Source organism: Alligator mississippiensis, chromosome 2 (genome assembly GCF_030867095.1).
Source record: "Alligator mississippiensis isolate rAllMis1 chromosome 2, rAllMis1, whole genome shotgun sequence".
Classification (NCBI taxonomy): domain Eukaryota; kingdom Metazoa; phylum Chordata; order Crocodylia; family Alligatoridae; genus Alligator; species Alligator mississippiensis.
This window is the reverse complement of record NC_081825.1, coordinates 241,637,575-241,655,087: the sequence shown is the minus strand read 5'-3', so window position 1 is coordinate 241,655,087 and position 17,513 is coordinate 241,637,575. Positions and strand designations below refer to the sequence as shown.

At 44.7% G+C, this 17,513-nt stretch overlaps 1 protein-coding gene across 1 annotated transcript in view; it reads right to left on the bottom strand.

Annotated features, from left to right (window-relative positions):
* The window catches only part of CCDC9B (coiled-coil domain containing 9B), a 97,156-nt gene that overhangs the window by 16,075 nt on the left and 63,568 nt on the right, over positions 1 to 17,513 (bottom strand). Inside the window, exons 10-12 of the mRNA XM_019496457.2 lie at positions 16,264 to 16,369; positions 1,855 to 1,912; positions 720 to 1,527 (exon numbers count right to left, since the gene is read on the bottom strand). Of these exons, the coding sequence (XP_019352002.1) occupies positions 751 to 1,527; positions 1,855 to 1,912; positions 16,264 to 16,369 (941 nt within the window). The 3' untranslated portion in view covers positions 720 to 750. The remainder of the gene's footprint in view (positions 1 to 719; positions 1,528 to 1,854; positions 1,913 to 16,263; positions 16,370 to 17,513) is intronic.

The window sequence follows — 17,513 nt, the reverse complement described above, 5'->3', positions numbered from 1 at the left end:
CCTTCTCCTTAATGTCTCTCTCACTACATTTTTGCCTGCCATAATATATACTCCTTTCTATTATCTTCACTGGTGCTAGATTTCCATTTTTGGGAGACATGCATCTGGCTTCAATAATGGCTGGAGCTTTGCCATTTAATCATGACATTTATCCTTTATCTATGTTCTTGTTTTCCTTTATAGCCGTAGTGTTATATCCATTAATGCTGCTAAACAAATAATTACATAATGTGTTTGTTTGCATTTCATACACTGGGGAGAGAACCACATGCCTTCTTCATGATTCTCTGGCCTGATGTCCAAATTGTTGCTCTCATGAGGGATGTATAATACACATAAAGGTATTTTTTAAATGGAGCCAATAGGACACTAATTATTTTAGCTACGTTCACTACAGAGTTAAAATCAAGTGACCATTTTCAAAGTCTGAGCCCCTGAATTGGTGAGTGCTACATGTCACCAATAAGAAAAACTTCTTTGGTTTCTGGTTTATCCATTCATTCCAGAAGACAGGCAACTGCGCTGAGCAGACTTAGATTTTCACAGCCAATTTATGTAATTTGGAACCCTGGAGAAACTTGGGCATGAGCACCTTTAATAAATAATTACGCTGCTTACCCCAAAAATTGTGTTGTGGACCTATGCCATGATGGTATTCAATTAAGCAGATGTAGGATCACTAAAATATCTTGGAAAGTAGATTGGGGCTGTGCACTCACCTTCAATCTAATGCAGTCCAGTGCATTCTTTTTAATTCTCAGTTTCTCTGTTGTTCTTATAATTGCACTTCTCTGGCTGGTCGCCTTTTCTGCTCTGTATTTTTGCTCCATTCTGTTCAGATACACCAGTTTTGTCTGAGGCATCTTTTTTTGGGGAGACAGACTCTCCTTTAAGTTCAGCACATGCAGCAGTCTCACCTCCTTTCTTTGTGATTTTTTGTCCTTCATTGCGAGTGTTTTGAGTCATCTCCTCCATTCTTCTCAGCAACAGTCCTTTATCCCCATTGCATCTGCCACCTGCTGCCTCTTTGGGCTTCCCGCTGAAGCATTCTGCAGAGTCTTTGATCAATTCTTTCTCTGATGGTACATTTTTTTCCATGCTGTCTCCCTGGGGTGATGACATGTTCTCCTTACTGCTATGCCCAACAGCTTGCCCAGTGCTTGTAGTACTGCTTTCTGAAGTACTGCTGCTTGTGCACTTGTTTTGCTGAGAGGTGTCAGTGGTGTTTGGCTTCTCAACATTATCTTCTACAATTCCTTGCTTGCTTAGCTTGGACTCTGGCTCAGAGTCACCCATACCTGACACAGACACCTCCCCTTCTAGACACATGGCTGCTTTCTGTTTCTCCCTCTGATTGTCCTGTGCAGACAAAATCTTCTCACCTTTCTGGCCCTGTGATGAAAAGACACCATGGTCTTGGGAGCTTGATGGCTGCCCATCCTCTTCTGGGTCTGCTAGGCAATTGAGTTCCATCTCCTCCTCACCAGCTGGAGCTTCACATTTCAGGTTTTCAGTGCTTGTGGGGCCCTGGAATGAGGAATGTGAAAGGCCCATTGAGTTTGTTTTTTAAAAATAACAATATAGTACTTACCTTGTAAAGATTCCCAAAGGCTTCCTTAGGTTAAGCAAGTATTATCTTAATTTTTAAGCATTATTGCAAATAGTATCTTAACTTTCAGAAGGGAAATGGAAACACAGAAAAGTTAAAGGACTTCCCTAGTTTAATAAACTGGGCCAGTGACTGAGGCAGATGAACATTCCAGCTCCCTTGTCTTGAGACTCCAGCCTACCTGAGACAGCATGTATGTAATCAGGCTTGACTGCACGAGTCAAACAGACGTTCTGTAAACCCACCTGGCTGTCAGGGTCATCCTTTTGAAATGGCATGTCCTCACCTTCCTTTGCATCCCATCTGTCAAAATAAAACACAGAACTTGGGCTGTCAGCTCTTCAGAAGACAAAGCAACCGTCTCTGCCCAACTCACAGGGAGGAACCCCTACAGATCTTGTCAGCGCCATTGGTTCAATGTCAGAATGGGTAACTACTGAGTGATACAAAACACTGCAAAACACTTGAGCCGGGGCATGAGAGACAAACACTGAAGACTGAAGTGACCCAGCTTTCAAGGACAGCAAGACAGAGTAACTGCAACAGCTGCTTACACATTTAGTAGATTCATTTACTAAATGGAATGCCACAGCACATGTCCATCATATTCTTCCTTCTCAATGTCTGTTCTACGGCAATAGTTCTCACCCGGTCCATGGAGGTGCTGTGAATGGGTCACATAGTAGATATAGGACAAGTGGATGGCTGGGTTGACCAAGTCCCTGCCCCCAAATATTCCTATGTTGATAGGCAGTGTTTTGGTGAGAAGTTGTAATGATCTGTGCATGATATTCCCAGACACCAGTTACTTTTGTGTAGTACAGTGGCTAGGCTAATGATATTGACTGAGAGGTGCAGTGTTGGTCAAGATGACTCTGCACTCCACTGCCTAGCACCAATATAGGCAGTACTTTGCAGAGTTGCCCAAGCCAACTTTATATGGACTGATGTCTAAATCATTGAACCGAATTGTTGAACCTCCTGAACCAAAAGCAGGAGAGCTATATTCTGGCTCTATCATTTCTAGTTCCAGAAGTCACCTGCTGGCACCTCCCACAGTGGTGGTCAGGGTCAAAAACTGTCAAGAACCATTGTTCTATAGCAGGGGTCAGCAACCCCTGGCACACATGCCGAGTATGGCATGCAAGGCCATTTTCCTCGGCACACCACCACCAGCCTGGGCTCTAAGGCACTGCTGCCAGCCACAGAGCCCAGGCTGCTCCCAACAGGTGACTGGGAGGCTGCAAGCCCTGCTGCAAGCAGAACGGACTCCCTGGGCTGGCTGCAGCTAGGAGGCTGCAAACAGCTGCTCCGGGGCACCTTCCAAGGTAGACATTGTGGGTTTTTTGGCACTCCAGCCAAAAAACGTTGCCTAGCCCTGTTCTATAGGAATCAAAGTCACCTCTCCCGAGTCAGTCCATGATAAGTTCTAGAACATCTCTGGGGTGTTAAAATATTTATAATTGATGGAACAGGCTCAGGAGAAAAGTAATTCACAAAACAACTTGCTTTTAAGGAAATGGTAGAGGTGGGCCTAGATTAATTACTGTACTTGGTGCTCCCTGATTCTGATATTTCCTGCTCCCACACAGAGCATGTGATACATGAACAGTCAGCTTCTCAACCACACTGCTCCCATACTGAGGAGTTGTTTTTGGCATGAGAAGGGGGACATTCCACTTCTTCCTTCACAGAGGCCTCCTACACTTTGTACAGATGCTATCTCACTGTGTCCCAACACTTCTTTCTGTCCTGGTGTTGGGATGTAGATACAAGGTAGGTCCTAGGATATATTGTGCTGATTAGAGAGCATGGTTTGCTTCCCACAGTATTCCTACCCACTACCCAGCCAGTCCCTACTTGATAAATCCCTACCCACTACCCAGCCTACCTACTTGATAAATCTCAAGGTACCTTCCTAGTCCTCCTAAGAAGCATTGCACAATCCTGGTACAACCCAGTCTCTGATGGAAATAAAGTCTCCATACATGAAACATGCAGAAAACAGGACTGAGATTTGGACTCCGACTCCATCTCATTCAAATGCCCACCTACCCACACCCACCCACATATGCACACACACACACATTCATTATGTAATTCAATCTGTATCTCAACCAAACTGTTTCATCCCCTTCAAAAGAATTATTTGTATTAAAGGAAAGTACGACTCAACATGTAGCAGGGATACAGATTGGCTTTAGTACAAACTCCTGCACAAACACATCTTGATAAAGTAATGCTGAATGGTGAAACTTCAAAAAAAAATCGTCTTCTTCAATCACTGACTCTTGTATCAACTTATCTTCTAAATGTATTCAAGTACACCTGATTTATTCCACCTTTTGCTTGTATATTGATGGCACCTATAAAGCACTTACCTTGACAGGAGAAGCTCTTCTGAAGCCACTAAATCTTACTGAGCATGTCTACACATGTCCCCAACTGTGCAGTTACTTTAGTACTTTAGTCATTTAGTACTTAATGATTGCACAGTAATCACTGTTACTGCCCAGTCCCAGAGGCACACAGGTTGTTTCTGACCCTACTGTGCAGTAGGAACAAGCCACTGTGCTATAGCTCATTGCTACAGCACAGTAGCGTTGGCATCATGGTTCATGGCTGCCAATGCTATGTCGCTGTACCTCATCACTATGGTGATGTGATGTCTCATGCAGATGTGCCCCCTGAGTTGGTTAAAATTCTAATCTAAAGAACCTATAAAATCCAATTCCCAGTACAGATATTTGTCACTAGGCTATTAATACATCCCAGTTGCTTATTCAGATGTCTGTCATAATCTGGACTTTGCTTTACCAACACTGATAAGGACCAAGTGTACCAGAACTCTGCCTGCAACTCCATATGTGGAGGAAAAGGTGAAGAGCCCAGTTACTCAGGGATAACAGTGACTTAGACAATATGCTGATGAATACATGACATTTCCTAGTCTCCACAATTGAAAAATAGATAACAAATACCATGTAATGAAGTGTCGCTCTGCATTTATAAAGCAAAGTATCACAGAACCACAGGGATAGGCCTGTGAAATGCTGCAAGGAGAGGGGGAACGGAGGTCCCTGGTTGAGGGAGCTAGTTGTGACTGAGGGGAGGTTGACCCTGGGAGATATTTTGCAGGAATCTTTATGATGTCTAGCTGGTAGTCTGAACATAGGACCAATTTTGTTTTATCATAGTCTGTTGTCAAAGCATTTAATCACTTTTCCTTTTTCATACCCTTTGTTCTTCCTTGTAATAAGCTCTTTTGTTTTTCTGTTACTTTAGTGAAATGCCTGTAGTAAATTGTGATTTCTGGGTAAATTAATAACCTGTGCATATCCATTCAGCAGACTGGGGGACTAATAAGCTTACACAAGCCTAGGGTGTATCTTTCAGAGTACCCCAACACCTTAGAGCAGCGTGCTCAAACTTTGTGCCCCATGGGCCAGATGGGCAGTGCCAAGTAGGCACAATTCTGCATGCAGGGCCAGCATGGGGGGCTCCATCTGGCTGTGGGGGGTATGCAGCCCAATCCTGATCTAGATGCATGGAGAGTTGGGTGGGTTGGGTGGAGCAGCCCTGATCTAGACATTGTGGGGGGGGAAGGGGTAGAGTGGCCTGAATCCAAATGTATGGTCCACAGGACAGAGGCTGAATACCCCTGCCCTAGGGTTTTGTCACACAAGGGCATGCCCCACTACTTAGTCATCTTGAGCTATACTAGATGAAGTGCTGGAGCATGTCAGAGGCAATGTATAGAACCTCGTTTGATTAGGGATTCATTAGAGGCACTATCAGGCCTTGTTCACCTTGATTTGTCTGAAGTTTTCTGATAGACAGCAATACTGCTTGGCAGTTATAGAGCCTTGGTTCTGGATAACTGTAGACATTTGGTAATTATCCCAGGAAATACTTGCTTATTTATTTTCAAATTTCAGTAGGACAACAGGCCCTTGCCCAATGAGCTAAGTGAGAAGGAAAATGAATACTGGCCTGAATTCTTCTTCAGTACAACTCTGAAGTTCAGTGCACCACTTAGCAGCTTGTTCTCTCTTTGATAAATTTAAGCCAGAATATGCAACCCAAAAATATATTTTGGGTGCAGGCCTACAGTTATAGTGTGCCATGTATACCACTGCAATTTCTGTGTGAATAAAGTATGCTTAGGGGCTCCAGTGTGCAGTTATACGAAATCCACTGTGCACCAGTTTGTCAGCCTGAAGGGACCTTAAAGTGGGAGCTAATTATATTTATACCCATTTGAAGACTCCTGTATAGTGCTAGAGCAGTGTACAGTAGCCTTAATACAAATAAGATGCAGGCCACACCTAACATGTTAATTAAATTTCCCTTTTAGGGTGATGAAAACAGTAAAAAAAGTGACAAAGAAAACGTGTAACTGCTATGTGACATTGCTGGATGGAAGAATTCATTAAGTGTGCTTCTCTCATGTACTAGGTTCCATTCCGCAGATATGATGACCACTTGTCATAAAATTAGTAGAATATTCCTAATGTGGGAGCAGAACTGCTGCTTGGCAGCTATGGAGTCAGTGTCCCCCTGTGGATGTCACTGACATTAAATGTCACAGTACACTGAGGGCAATGTGGCAAATGAACTTTTAACCACTGAGCTAGTGTTTAAATGGTCTTGAATCAGACCCTAATGGGATTAATTGGGAAACCAAGATGCATCTGATTTTAATTACAGAGATACACCCATCCTTTAAACACTTCACTGTAAATTAGAACCATACAGTACTTGGAGCATAGCTTAAGGACTTCAAAGTCTGAGGTGCACTACTCCTGGTTCTGCCACTCACATACTGTGAAACCTCACATAAATCACAGCTTTGGCAGTGAAAATATAGAACCCAAAGGTGGATTTTCAGATATGCTGAAGACCCTCAGCACTTTGGATAATCAGGCTTCAGGTGTCCAAAGATAGCCAACAAAAACTAGAAGTTGCTTTTTTTTTTTTTTTTTTTTGAAAATCTGGTCTTTAATGTCACTGCCTCTGTTTCCACATCTATAAAACAGGGCTGACGCATCTTCTGACTCAGTTGTATCTCTGCTTAGGGTTTATTTATGCAGGTTGATGCTATTTGTAAAGCATTTTAAATATTCAGAGTGTTATGTCAAGTTTTTTATATTGTTGGTTGTATTTCTTAAGTAGTCCCCGATACCTTATAGAATAAGTCAATTACAAGGCCTCATTCTACTGCTCCTGGCACTCAGGCAACCCTACTGGTTTCTCTGGAGATGCTTGCACCTAACTGAAGGTAGATCACGACCCAGACACACAGTGGCAAATTATGGTAACTGCAGCAAAACATTAAATGGAGATGTATAGCAGAGGGTAAAATGGCATTTTAACTGGATTTTGAAATTAGGTGAACAGGTACAAGCACAGTTAGCTGTCAACAGAGCAGAAACAACGCAGGGGAGAAGTCTTTTGCACCAAGAGAGACTGGTTGGAAACCAGAGAACAGGATCAATAGAGAGCCTGAGGACAGGGAAGAGGACACTGTAATTAAACAAGGTCAGTGAGAGAGGATGGAGGGGGAAAACAGAGACAGTAGCTCTGAATTGATCCTGAAATGAATGCAAAGCCAGTGGAATTATTTGAGGCCAGTGAGGGGGATGTGGTTACATTTTAACAGGTCAGTGTGTTGTGTCCACATCTTCTGTAATACTCCCAGTCTTGCAGATGGAAAGAAGGGAATTTGTGTCAATTCCACATGCTCCCCCTAGCTTTTCCATATATTATCTCAAAATTAACCATATTTCCCCTTCCAAGCAGCTAGTGAATGAGGCGAGGGGTCCAAATTCCCTGGAGTAATTAGATGAACATGAAAAAAAAATCAGCTGCACTGGAATGGTAAAGATGAGAAAAAGAGAAAAAAATGATAGTGACACATTTAAGAGGACAATGTCACATAGGATCTCAGTGCCTCATATGGACCTGAAGAACAGCTTGGTGTAACCAAGGCAGCCACAGATGCTTTAATTCTCTCTAAAACATGCTAGAATGCCATAACCCCTTGCACCTGAGTCAGAAAAATGCACTGAACAATACACACCTTCTCAAACTGCTGCAGGAAAAGGAACAAGCTGTTAGAGGCTACAATGGGCCAAACAACATCTCTGAAGCATAGGCTTCAAACAAAACCCTTATCAAAGGCTTCTAAAAGCATTGCTGAGTAAACTAGTTGGCTGGTTCCTGAGGCAGAAACACCCCCAAAAAGAAAGGGGGAGTGTTCAAGGAACAATGAAAGTCTTACAGGGAATACTGTCACCACAGAAAAGATTTTTTTGCTTTAAAACCTTTGCAAAAAAAACCCCTAGTTTTGGCTCTGCCACTATTTGAGCAAAGGCCATGAAAACAGGCGGGCTGATTCGAGCCTAACATAAGGAATGACAGGCTGTGCTTTCCAGTGCTCAGAAGAACCTGGCTGCAGAAAAAGAAAAGCCCAGCAGTGCTCAGGCATTACATACCAACCAGCCAGCATTTGGCATGACACAAAACAGCAGTGCCTTAAGATCAAAGCATCAGCAGCTGATTTTTAAAAAAGCACATTCAGGTATACATCACAGCAGATGTCCAGGTCATGAAGTCTGTTTGGTCCCTGATAAATCCCATATTTGTGGATCTCTAGTAGAGTAAATACAACATTATTATAGTTAGGTATAAGGTGTGACTCACTGGGATAGAACTCTATGGGCCAATCCCCATGTGCAGGGGTGTGCGGTTTGTGGCACCACAAACCACACGTGGGGAATGTGAAAATGTGCACTGCACTGCAAATTTGCAGCATGGTGGCAAAATATGCTACCGGAAAATCGTAATAGCAAAAAAAAAAATACTCCTGGGAAAAAAGTGGTGCAAACCACATGTCAATAGCATACATCACAACAAACAGAGGGCTAGCACTCAGAGCAACGCTCTGGCTGCTGGCCAGGCCCTGTGATGCCAGATCTGCACCCCTGCTGCACCAGAACACCAGGTAATACTGCTGAGACCTGCACAGGTGCTGGCCCCAGCCCCCCTTACCTCTATCTGGGACAATTTGCTGTGCACCAAAGCACATGTGCAGGGGCATGCGATGGGGCACAAAGTAGCTGCACAAATTTGTGCCACTGCTTTTTGTGCCTCTACAAGCACACGCCCCTGCATGTGGGGACCCGCCCTATGTTGCTAAGAGTGGTACTGTCAAAAATCACGTTCCCAAAATACTCTCGGCAACAGTGAACCTAGTTTCCTTTAGAGAAGTGGTTCTCAAGCTTATTACTCAAGGCATCCCTTTTTAGACTCCAGGCATTCCTCAGAAAATATCAGCTCTGAACATTCACACGCATTTTTTTTTGCCTGTGGAAACACAATAGAGCAATTCTTCTATTGCAAAGAACTCAAAGGATCCCAGCAGATCAGAATGCTTTTGACACCATGGATTCCTATTTGAAATCTCTGGGCCTATCTTGTGAATCACGTAGGTGTTTGCACACCTGACAGTGCTAATATTGTGCAGTACTGCACCCGGCCCTTCAAAGGATCTCAAGGCACCCAGCATGCCTTGACACCTGGTTGAGAATCACGACTTTAGAGAAACAGAAAAGGCAAAAAAGCAACTACAGCTTGAGGAGATTCCAAGGCTTGCTTTTGGTGAGGAGCCTCAACAAAGAGAAGTTAAACATCTCAGTCTCAGCTGACCAGCTTCAGACTTATGTGCACCAGAATGAGATACCAGCGATGAGGCCCCGACACGAGATGCACTGCTATGGTGCTGAGGTCCACCAGCATGACAGATAGCCAAAGCAGTCCTGTTTAAGGCAGCTGTGATAGTGCAGCATGGGGAAGAAGTTGCTTTGGAAAAAAAAGGTCCAGGACCTCCTTAAGCCTTTTTTTTTTTTAATACTAACCAGCACCTTGAATTTCAAGTTTCAGGCTTTACATCTTAAGCTGATTTCCAAGTATTAGTAATGAGGAGGAGACTGAACATGAGGGGCAAATTATTCCATAGTTACCCGCTGTAGAGCAATTAGACATCTGGGTCTGGCCGCTGCCAGAGAAAACACTGGATTAAATGGCCCTTTAGTCTGCTCCTGTTTAGCCATTCCTGTTTGCCAGCCATTCAGCACAGAGCGTGGAGCACAGTGTAACATGCTGTCGTCAGCCTGCCCTGCCTAAAAAGGGAAACAAACAAACTCTTTCTGTTCATTCCAATAAACAGCTCAAGAATTGTGATTGATTTTTAGCTTATACCATGTTAATGATAATTGTGCCTGAAGCCAACAATACAGAGCCTACTTTATACATATCCATAGACCAGGAATGCATCAGCACCAACCAGGATAAGACTTTGTTAAAGATTAAACATAGGGAAGAGATTAGTCTTATAATGCTATTAGGTTTTTCTAATATCATTCCTTCTCAACTGGCTTTTCATATCTGATTGACTGGGAGCAGGGACTGAGCACAGAAGGGGTTTGGAGCAGAATCAGAGCAGCTGGCTCATGGCACATAGTGCACTTGCTGACAGCTTTACTTTGTGGATCCCTTCCTTTTGATTACATCTGACTCTCCCAGAATGGCCTGGAGAAATGTCTTTTCCCCATAAGGGAAAAGAAGTGTATTACTAAAGATGTGAAAATCAAGGCTTGACCAAAATAAACCACCCTTCCTGACATCTGAGTCTCTTTGTTAAGCTGTTCTGTCCCTTGGAGCAGAAACACTGCAGCTCCCAGTCATAAAACAGTATTTTTTTCATGCGGAATTAGAGTCTTTCCAGATGCAAATGCACCTGCAGCTGAGCTTTCCCAGCCAACCACTCAGATCAAAGTAGTTGTCAGAGGTCTTTGTACAACTCCTCAAGGAAGATATCCCAAGACAAGGTGTTTCTGAAGCAAGGACCCAACTCAGTCCTTTTCCCGCACCTCTCAGCAGGCACTGTTCTAGAGAACAGGATGGGAGTCCTAGATGAAAGAGGACTCACAACTACTGCTGGGGTTGGCAAGAACTGCTTGGGTTGGGTTGACTTGAGCTGAACACCCTGATCTTCCTCTCTTCCAAAACAACCTAAAATTCCAGTCATGAAAACTAGCAGGCCCAGTTGAGAAGGAGGCTGAAAGGAAGAAAATGCTCTTTGTAATGGCTCAACTCCTGTTCCCAGTGCAGCGCAGACATGGAAAACACAATGTGTTTGTTCCATTCACATTTCCTACGGTAACTGCCCTTGGGGGATTTATGTGCATCTACCTCAGTAAGACACAGTCTGTTCTTGGAACAACAAGTTGTCCAGCAATCTCTCCAGAGGGGGGATCATAAGTATGTTTATTTTAAAGGAACAAATCATAGTACATTATAAAATGAGTCTTGGAAGCTGAATTCTTCTGTTTGGCTTAGAGCTCTGAGCAGTGATACTTAACTGCTCAAGTGCTGGTGGCAGAAGTGAGGGCAATACTGGAGGTGATAGCTTTTCTTCTACGTCAGAGCTAAACCAACACCAGTACAATGTCAGGAGACACTAGGTGCCTCTACATGTGCATAATAATGTGATGCAATAAACTCTGGCACTTATTGCTCCAGAATGTATTGTTCCTGTGTGCCTGGGACCGCAGCACAGTGAGCTGGGTCAGAGCAGCCCTGGCTTACAGGGCACCTGGGGCATCAGTCTGCCAGTCTGGGGCTGCTCCAAGCAGCTCAGAGCGCTGCAGAGGCGCTGGTTGGAGCATGAGGGTACTCCAGTGTGGGGCTAGCTGACAGCCCCACACTGCACGTATAGACACAGAAATGTTTACTGCGGGGCTAATTAGTCTGCTCCACAGTAAATGTCGTGTGTAGATGTGCCCACTGTGTTGTTACTATCACATCTGAAAGATGGTTATCTTTCAGATGAGATATGAGGGCCAGACCACTTGTGGTGGTTCAAAGGCATGAAACTTCTTGCATATCTATAGTCTCTAGGGCTGTGCAAAGCTTTGGTAGCCAATTCAATTCAGAGGAGATTTGGCCCGATTCGGCGGCTGAAACTCCGAATCCAAATCAAATCGTAAAAGCTCCTAATCAAATCAGAAATCTCTAAATTGATTTAGAGAGATTTGGCATTGATACGGAGATTTGGCCATAGACTAAACATGCAGCAGTCCTCAAGGATGCTGGACACAGCTGCCTCCAGCTGGTAAATCTGTTGTGGTGGTCGAAGCGGGAAGGGAAAGGGCATGGGGGTGGGCAGATCAATGTCCCCACAGTGAGGGAGGGATTGGGGCTGGGACAAGCTGCCCAGCCAGGGTGGGGGGGGCACAGGACTCAGGGAGGGGGGCCCCCACCACTGCACTCTCCTGCGTGCCGCCAGTCTGGGATGGCATGGGAACGGGTGTGTGCGCCTGGACCTACGTAGGGTGGCCTGAGCTGGGCTGCACTCTGTGGGGCAGGTGGAGCCAGGGCTGCACTCTGGGTGGCTAGTTTGATGAACTGTAGTATCAGATAAAAGATGATTGGTCTAACAGCCCGCCCCAGCTGGGCAAGCGGCAGCAGGGCATAGACCCTGCTCCCAGAGCTGCTGTGCCTGTATCCCGTGCCCCCCGCCACCCTGGCTGGACAAGCGGTGGGAGGGCAGAGCCCCCACTCTCAGTGCCTTCCACCACTCATCCAGAGCATAGCCTGGCCCAGCCCACCCTGCGTTGATCTGGGGGCACACGCCTGCTCCCATGCCCTCCTGGACTGGCAGAGTAGAGTGGTGGGAGCTGGAGACAGCTGTGTCCAGCCTCCTCAAGGACTGCTGCCTGTTTAGTCTATGGCTGAATCTCTGGGTCCGAATTGAATCGGGACAGTGATTCAAATCACTGAATCAAATCAGTCCCCTTAAATCGGACAAATCCGAATTGAATACTTGCCATATTGCACAGACCTAATAGTCTCCCTCCTGGACCAGGTCTTCCTGACAAAATAAACCTTCCCCATTCCACCACCACAGGCACATCAGCATCCAGCAGCTAGGTAGAGTAGGTAGGTAACCTGGAGCAGGCCTGTGTACCTGTCCCAGAGACATGCTCAGGCCAGCTGTCTTGGGAGAGCCTGAGAGTGGTGCTGGGAATGTGTGGGACATTCATCTCCACTTCAAGCCACATAGGGCTGTACCTGAGCCATCTGCTCTGAGTAATTGTAGTGTCTGATGAGCCTAAAGTTGAGAGCAAGCGGGCAGGACTTATTTTGTTGGTGCTGAATCTGGGGTCAGGAGCAATGACGTATAACCATGGCCTGAGTTTCCACTGAGTTAGAAGTATTAGGGATGTCCCTGCCAAATGAGTACTTACCTTTTACCTTCCTAAAATTCTCCCAGCACTCTTAGATGGATAGAGTATTCTTCCTCACCTACAGTTCAACAATTTTACGTATTTTACTTCAGAGACAATTATATTTAATTGGTTAGAGAAATAATCCCTGGCAGGTAGCCTTTACTTGATGTCTTAAGTCACAAATTTCAGATCTGAAACCATGTTTACTCAAGTGTGGGGTTGTTCAGACCTGGGAATTCAGATTGATTTTGTGGTAGATGGAGCATTCAGAAGTAGGGGGGACTGTAGCTATTATATCTTTCAAGGTGTAGCACATACTCTGTGACAGCATCTTTTCTCTTGGAAAGAGCTGCTATTGGAGCAAAATGGGACTGAATGTAGCTTATAGAAAATACTGGGCTGTTTATATTATTCTTACCCAATTCAAGTTACTGCAATTTCATTAAGAGGTGTGACTAGCTGATTGGATTTGATAAGACATAACAGGATCTTTCTTCATGCTATAAATACATTCCAGCACAAACTACAAGATGAAGTTACTCAAGTGCATTTCCTCACAACACAAATAGCAACAAGCAAGGAAAAACTGCATTGAAACAGCAGCCACATTTGACACAATGTCAGTGCACTAGTTCTATCACTACTATGATATGCTAACACACTGCATGCTAGGACCTTAATTCACTGAACTTCAGTTCAACAATGCTATTACCCTCAGTGAACATATCAAAGAAACAAAAAGCAAGCATCATGGTACCACCTCAGCTTCAGCCCAGTAATTTATTTTATAACATTAGAAATATGCATAAGAAACTTGTCTTTTTATGCATCTGTTTAACTGTGTGGTTATTGCAAAATTGACTTGATTATTTTAAGAATAAAATATGTAGTCACATTTTGTTTATGTTTTTGGTAAATTAAGAGGCTTGAGGTATATAACGAACTTTGAGTTCTTTTGGTGTCTGGCATATGGCATGGCTTAAGTTTTAAGATTAGAATTGTTATTAAGCCAGTAGGTAATGTAACACTGGAAAGCTGTAGTGCGTCTTGAAGTCTTCTAACTTTGGAAGCTACACAGAATCATTCAAGTATAAAACACAAAGGTCTGGATTCTCTTTTCCTATACTCCAGCATGATCAGGGTTTCTGGGATGATCAGCAGAATCTGTCTGTACAGTTTATGAATTCTGGTTGTTATTATAAAAATGTCACTTCAGCATGTATGCACAGCACATTCCAGCATATTCTCTACATGGGTAGAGATATCAGCACTAGCACTGAACAAGCCAACTTGACCATGTAGCATGGTGCTCCATGTGGTTTATCTAGCCCCACAATGGGCACACCTACAAGTGCAATTAATGCAGCTGAATAAACTCCAGTGCAGTTTGTCAGAGTTTATTGCTTTCGGGCACTATGTTTGTATGTGTGGCCAGGACTGCAGCATGTTGAGCTAGGGCAGAGCATCCCTGGCTAGCAAGGAGTCTTGGGGGTCAGCCTGCCAGCCCAGGGATGCTCTGACCCAGCTCAACGTGCTGTGGAGGGGCTGGCTGGTGCATGAAGGTAGCCGTCAGGCAGCCCCTCACACTGAAGCACCCTTGTGCCCCAGCCAGCCCTATCAGCATCTACACATGCATTGTGGTGGAGTAAACTCCACCGTAGGATACTACTTGTGTCAAGCAGTACTATCTTATGATGGAGTTAATTAGTTTACTCCATCCTAATAGCACCGCCCATGTAGATGGTGACATTTTACTGCAGAGCTAATTAGTCAGCTCTGAAGTAAATGTCTCACGTAGACGTGCCCACTGGGAAGCAGGGTAAATTAGTCCAGTGGAGTGCCACACTACCATGACTGTACTGCTTTCAGTATCTCAGATACCTTGGTTGTCTATACAAGGCACTACATCATGCCAGGTTAACATATCCTATGAGAACTGCCCGCTTGCTAACAGACTCGGTCTCTCCATATTCACCCTGTTCACATCCCAGCAAAACCAGGGACAAGGGTGAGTACAGAACTCAGAATCTAAAATCATCTTGAGGCAACTGGCTCATCTCAGCTGGAGAAAGGTCATTCTTCCTCCTGTCCTAGGAAAGAGGGCAAAGAAGTGAATGGAAACTTACCAGCAACAAGACAAAGGGACAGAGGTGACAATGGATAGTTAAAAGATCTGAAAAGGAAAGACTCAGAGAGGTGCAGAGGGATTTTCTGGCTGGAGGAACTGCAGTTGAGCATGCTTTTAAAGCAGGGGAGGACCTGGGTTCAGTTACAGGAAGAAACAAATTGTCAAAGAACACTAATCCTGAGCTGCATGTCTACCTTGCGAAATGTAAACAGACACCCCTGGGCTTCCAAGAACTGGTGAGGTAGAAAGAAGGCTTGTGTTAAGGGAGTTTATTGTTTTTCTGCAGTTCTATTGACTCTTGCACTTTGTCCTTTAGTAGAATGGTCATCAGAGACTCACAGAGCTGGTAGAGACCTCAAGGTTTTTCTCATCCAAACCCATGTACAAATGTTGGATATGCTATATCTAACCAGAGGCAGATCCAGAGGTTGGAGCAGTACCTGAAAACTTCCAGTAAAGGTGATTTTCCATAACATGATCAAAAATGTTGTGCAAAGCTTTTCTGTATTTGTAAGTGTTTGCTTACAGCAGTCAGGTGCCTCCCAAACAGTCAGAGTGTGAACCAGAAGGCTGACATCACTGGTGCAATTCTGAGAAGTGCATGTTTAAGCACTGGTGGGAGTCTAAGGAGCTGGGAATGGAGTCTTGGGATAAATCTTGGATTATGAGTTCCAGCTCTCAGAAGAGTGTGCTGGACAGGAGACCCCAGTGTAAGATCACAAGTCACAAGATTGAGCCTATGTGCTTCAAGATGTATCTGCTATTAAAGGCTGCTGAGTCTCTAGGATTTAGGGCTAGGGTCTCTGTAAAGTATCAGTCATTCTAGTTGCCAACTACACTAGAAACAATCTCAGCAAAGCCAGACAGCAGTCTGGGACATGCTCAGCCAGATCTGGTTTGGGAGTGTACAGATGTCTCCTAGTTTGGCAGGATCCCCTTGATCCCCAGGTCTGATACATTGGTTATTTGTGCCCTACCTTACACCTATGAGTGAAGATTCTGCAGCTAGTTCAGCAGGTGATATTACTGAGGTGTCAGGAGATCTGTTCCTTGACTAGATACCCTGTTGAGCACTGTCATAGACAATGTAGATGCAGTTTGATTGGTGAAGCACTCCCCAGGGACAGTATCAGCTCTGTTTTCAAAATGGAGCAAGCAATGAAATGTCTGGCTTGACTTCCAGCGATGCACCTGACATGGCTTTCACAGCAATCTGTTTATGCTCCTCCTACCTTCTAGCTCTGCCGGTCAGTCTATCCATTCCTTTGGCTCTACTGCTCACAACTGATACTCCTCTGGAAACAGGTTCAATTATGTTTGTACTGTGTTGTCCTCCACCTGAAAAACAGGATGCACAAGGAGCTAGGTGGCAGTATATCCAGCTGTGGATCTGCTCTGTAAACTGGTTCTGTCATTGCCCTATCCTCTTACAGCCATGGAATCTGGTATTGTGATGAGAGATAGAAGAAAGCCAGTAGCAGTCTACTTGGCAGCTTTCTTCTCTCTCCTCAGGTGTACAGGGGACAAACTTATAAAAGCCAAAGCCCGGTGGTGTTTAGGATTATTTTGTACTGGTCATCTCTCCTATGCTGTTCTCAGATCCAGAATGCAGCCTCACCATCTTTTTGGCTAGGGACACACATTCAAAAAGCCTAAGCCTGAATTGATTCAATTTTTGCAGCTTAGTCTAACCTGCCTAGGGCTAAACCCATTTTGTAACAAGAGATATCTCAGAAATGCAGGCACATGCCTGCAGTGGCTCAGGCTAGAAGCTGGGGGGCGCTAAAGCAGTCTTCCCTTCCTTCCACAGCATGGAGCTGAGGGGGGCATGGCCAGGCTCTGGCAGGATGCTGTGATTAGCCCAGCAGGGAATTGATAACAATGTTTATCAACCAATTAAGAAAACAACAGAGGGACATTACCAGCTACTTGTTGATTCTGCCTGTTGATTCATCACTGAGGTAGCCAGCTTGTAGTCTGCTAGCTAATACACAGACACCTCCTCTGCAAGGCAGAGGGGAGCAGGGAATTCCTGCTCAGCAGGGAGGGGAGGGGGGAAGCAGGCTGCAGTCTCTGGAGCTGCAGCTAGAGCAGAGGGGAGGGGCCAGCCCTGTTGCAGAACAGAGAGCCCTACGCAGCCCAGAGAGCATGCTGGGATGCCAGGGGTGTCTGGTTTATCTTAAACCAGCAAGGGGTCTGGGACAAACATTGCATAAACTGGTTTGAGCCAAATCAGTTAAGTCTGATGCTACATTCAACCAGTTTCATCTCAAACCAGTTTCAGCTATTCTCAAACTGGTTTATGTGCACTGAACATCTATTCTGTTACAGGTTTAAACCAGTTTCTGATCACTTAAACCAGTTTATGTGTAATGTCTGTCCCTAGCCTTTCTTCCCACCACCTCTCAACCCTAACATATTCCCTGACTAATACTCCCGATTGACCCTCTCTAGCTTTCACCTATAGGCAATGAGTAGGGGG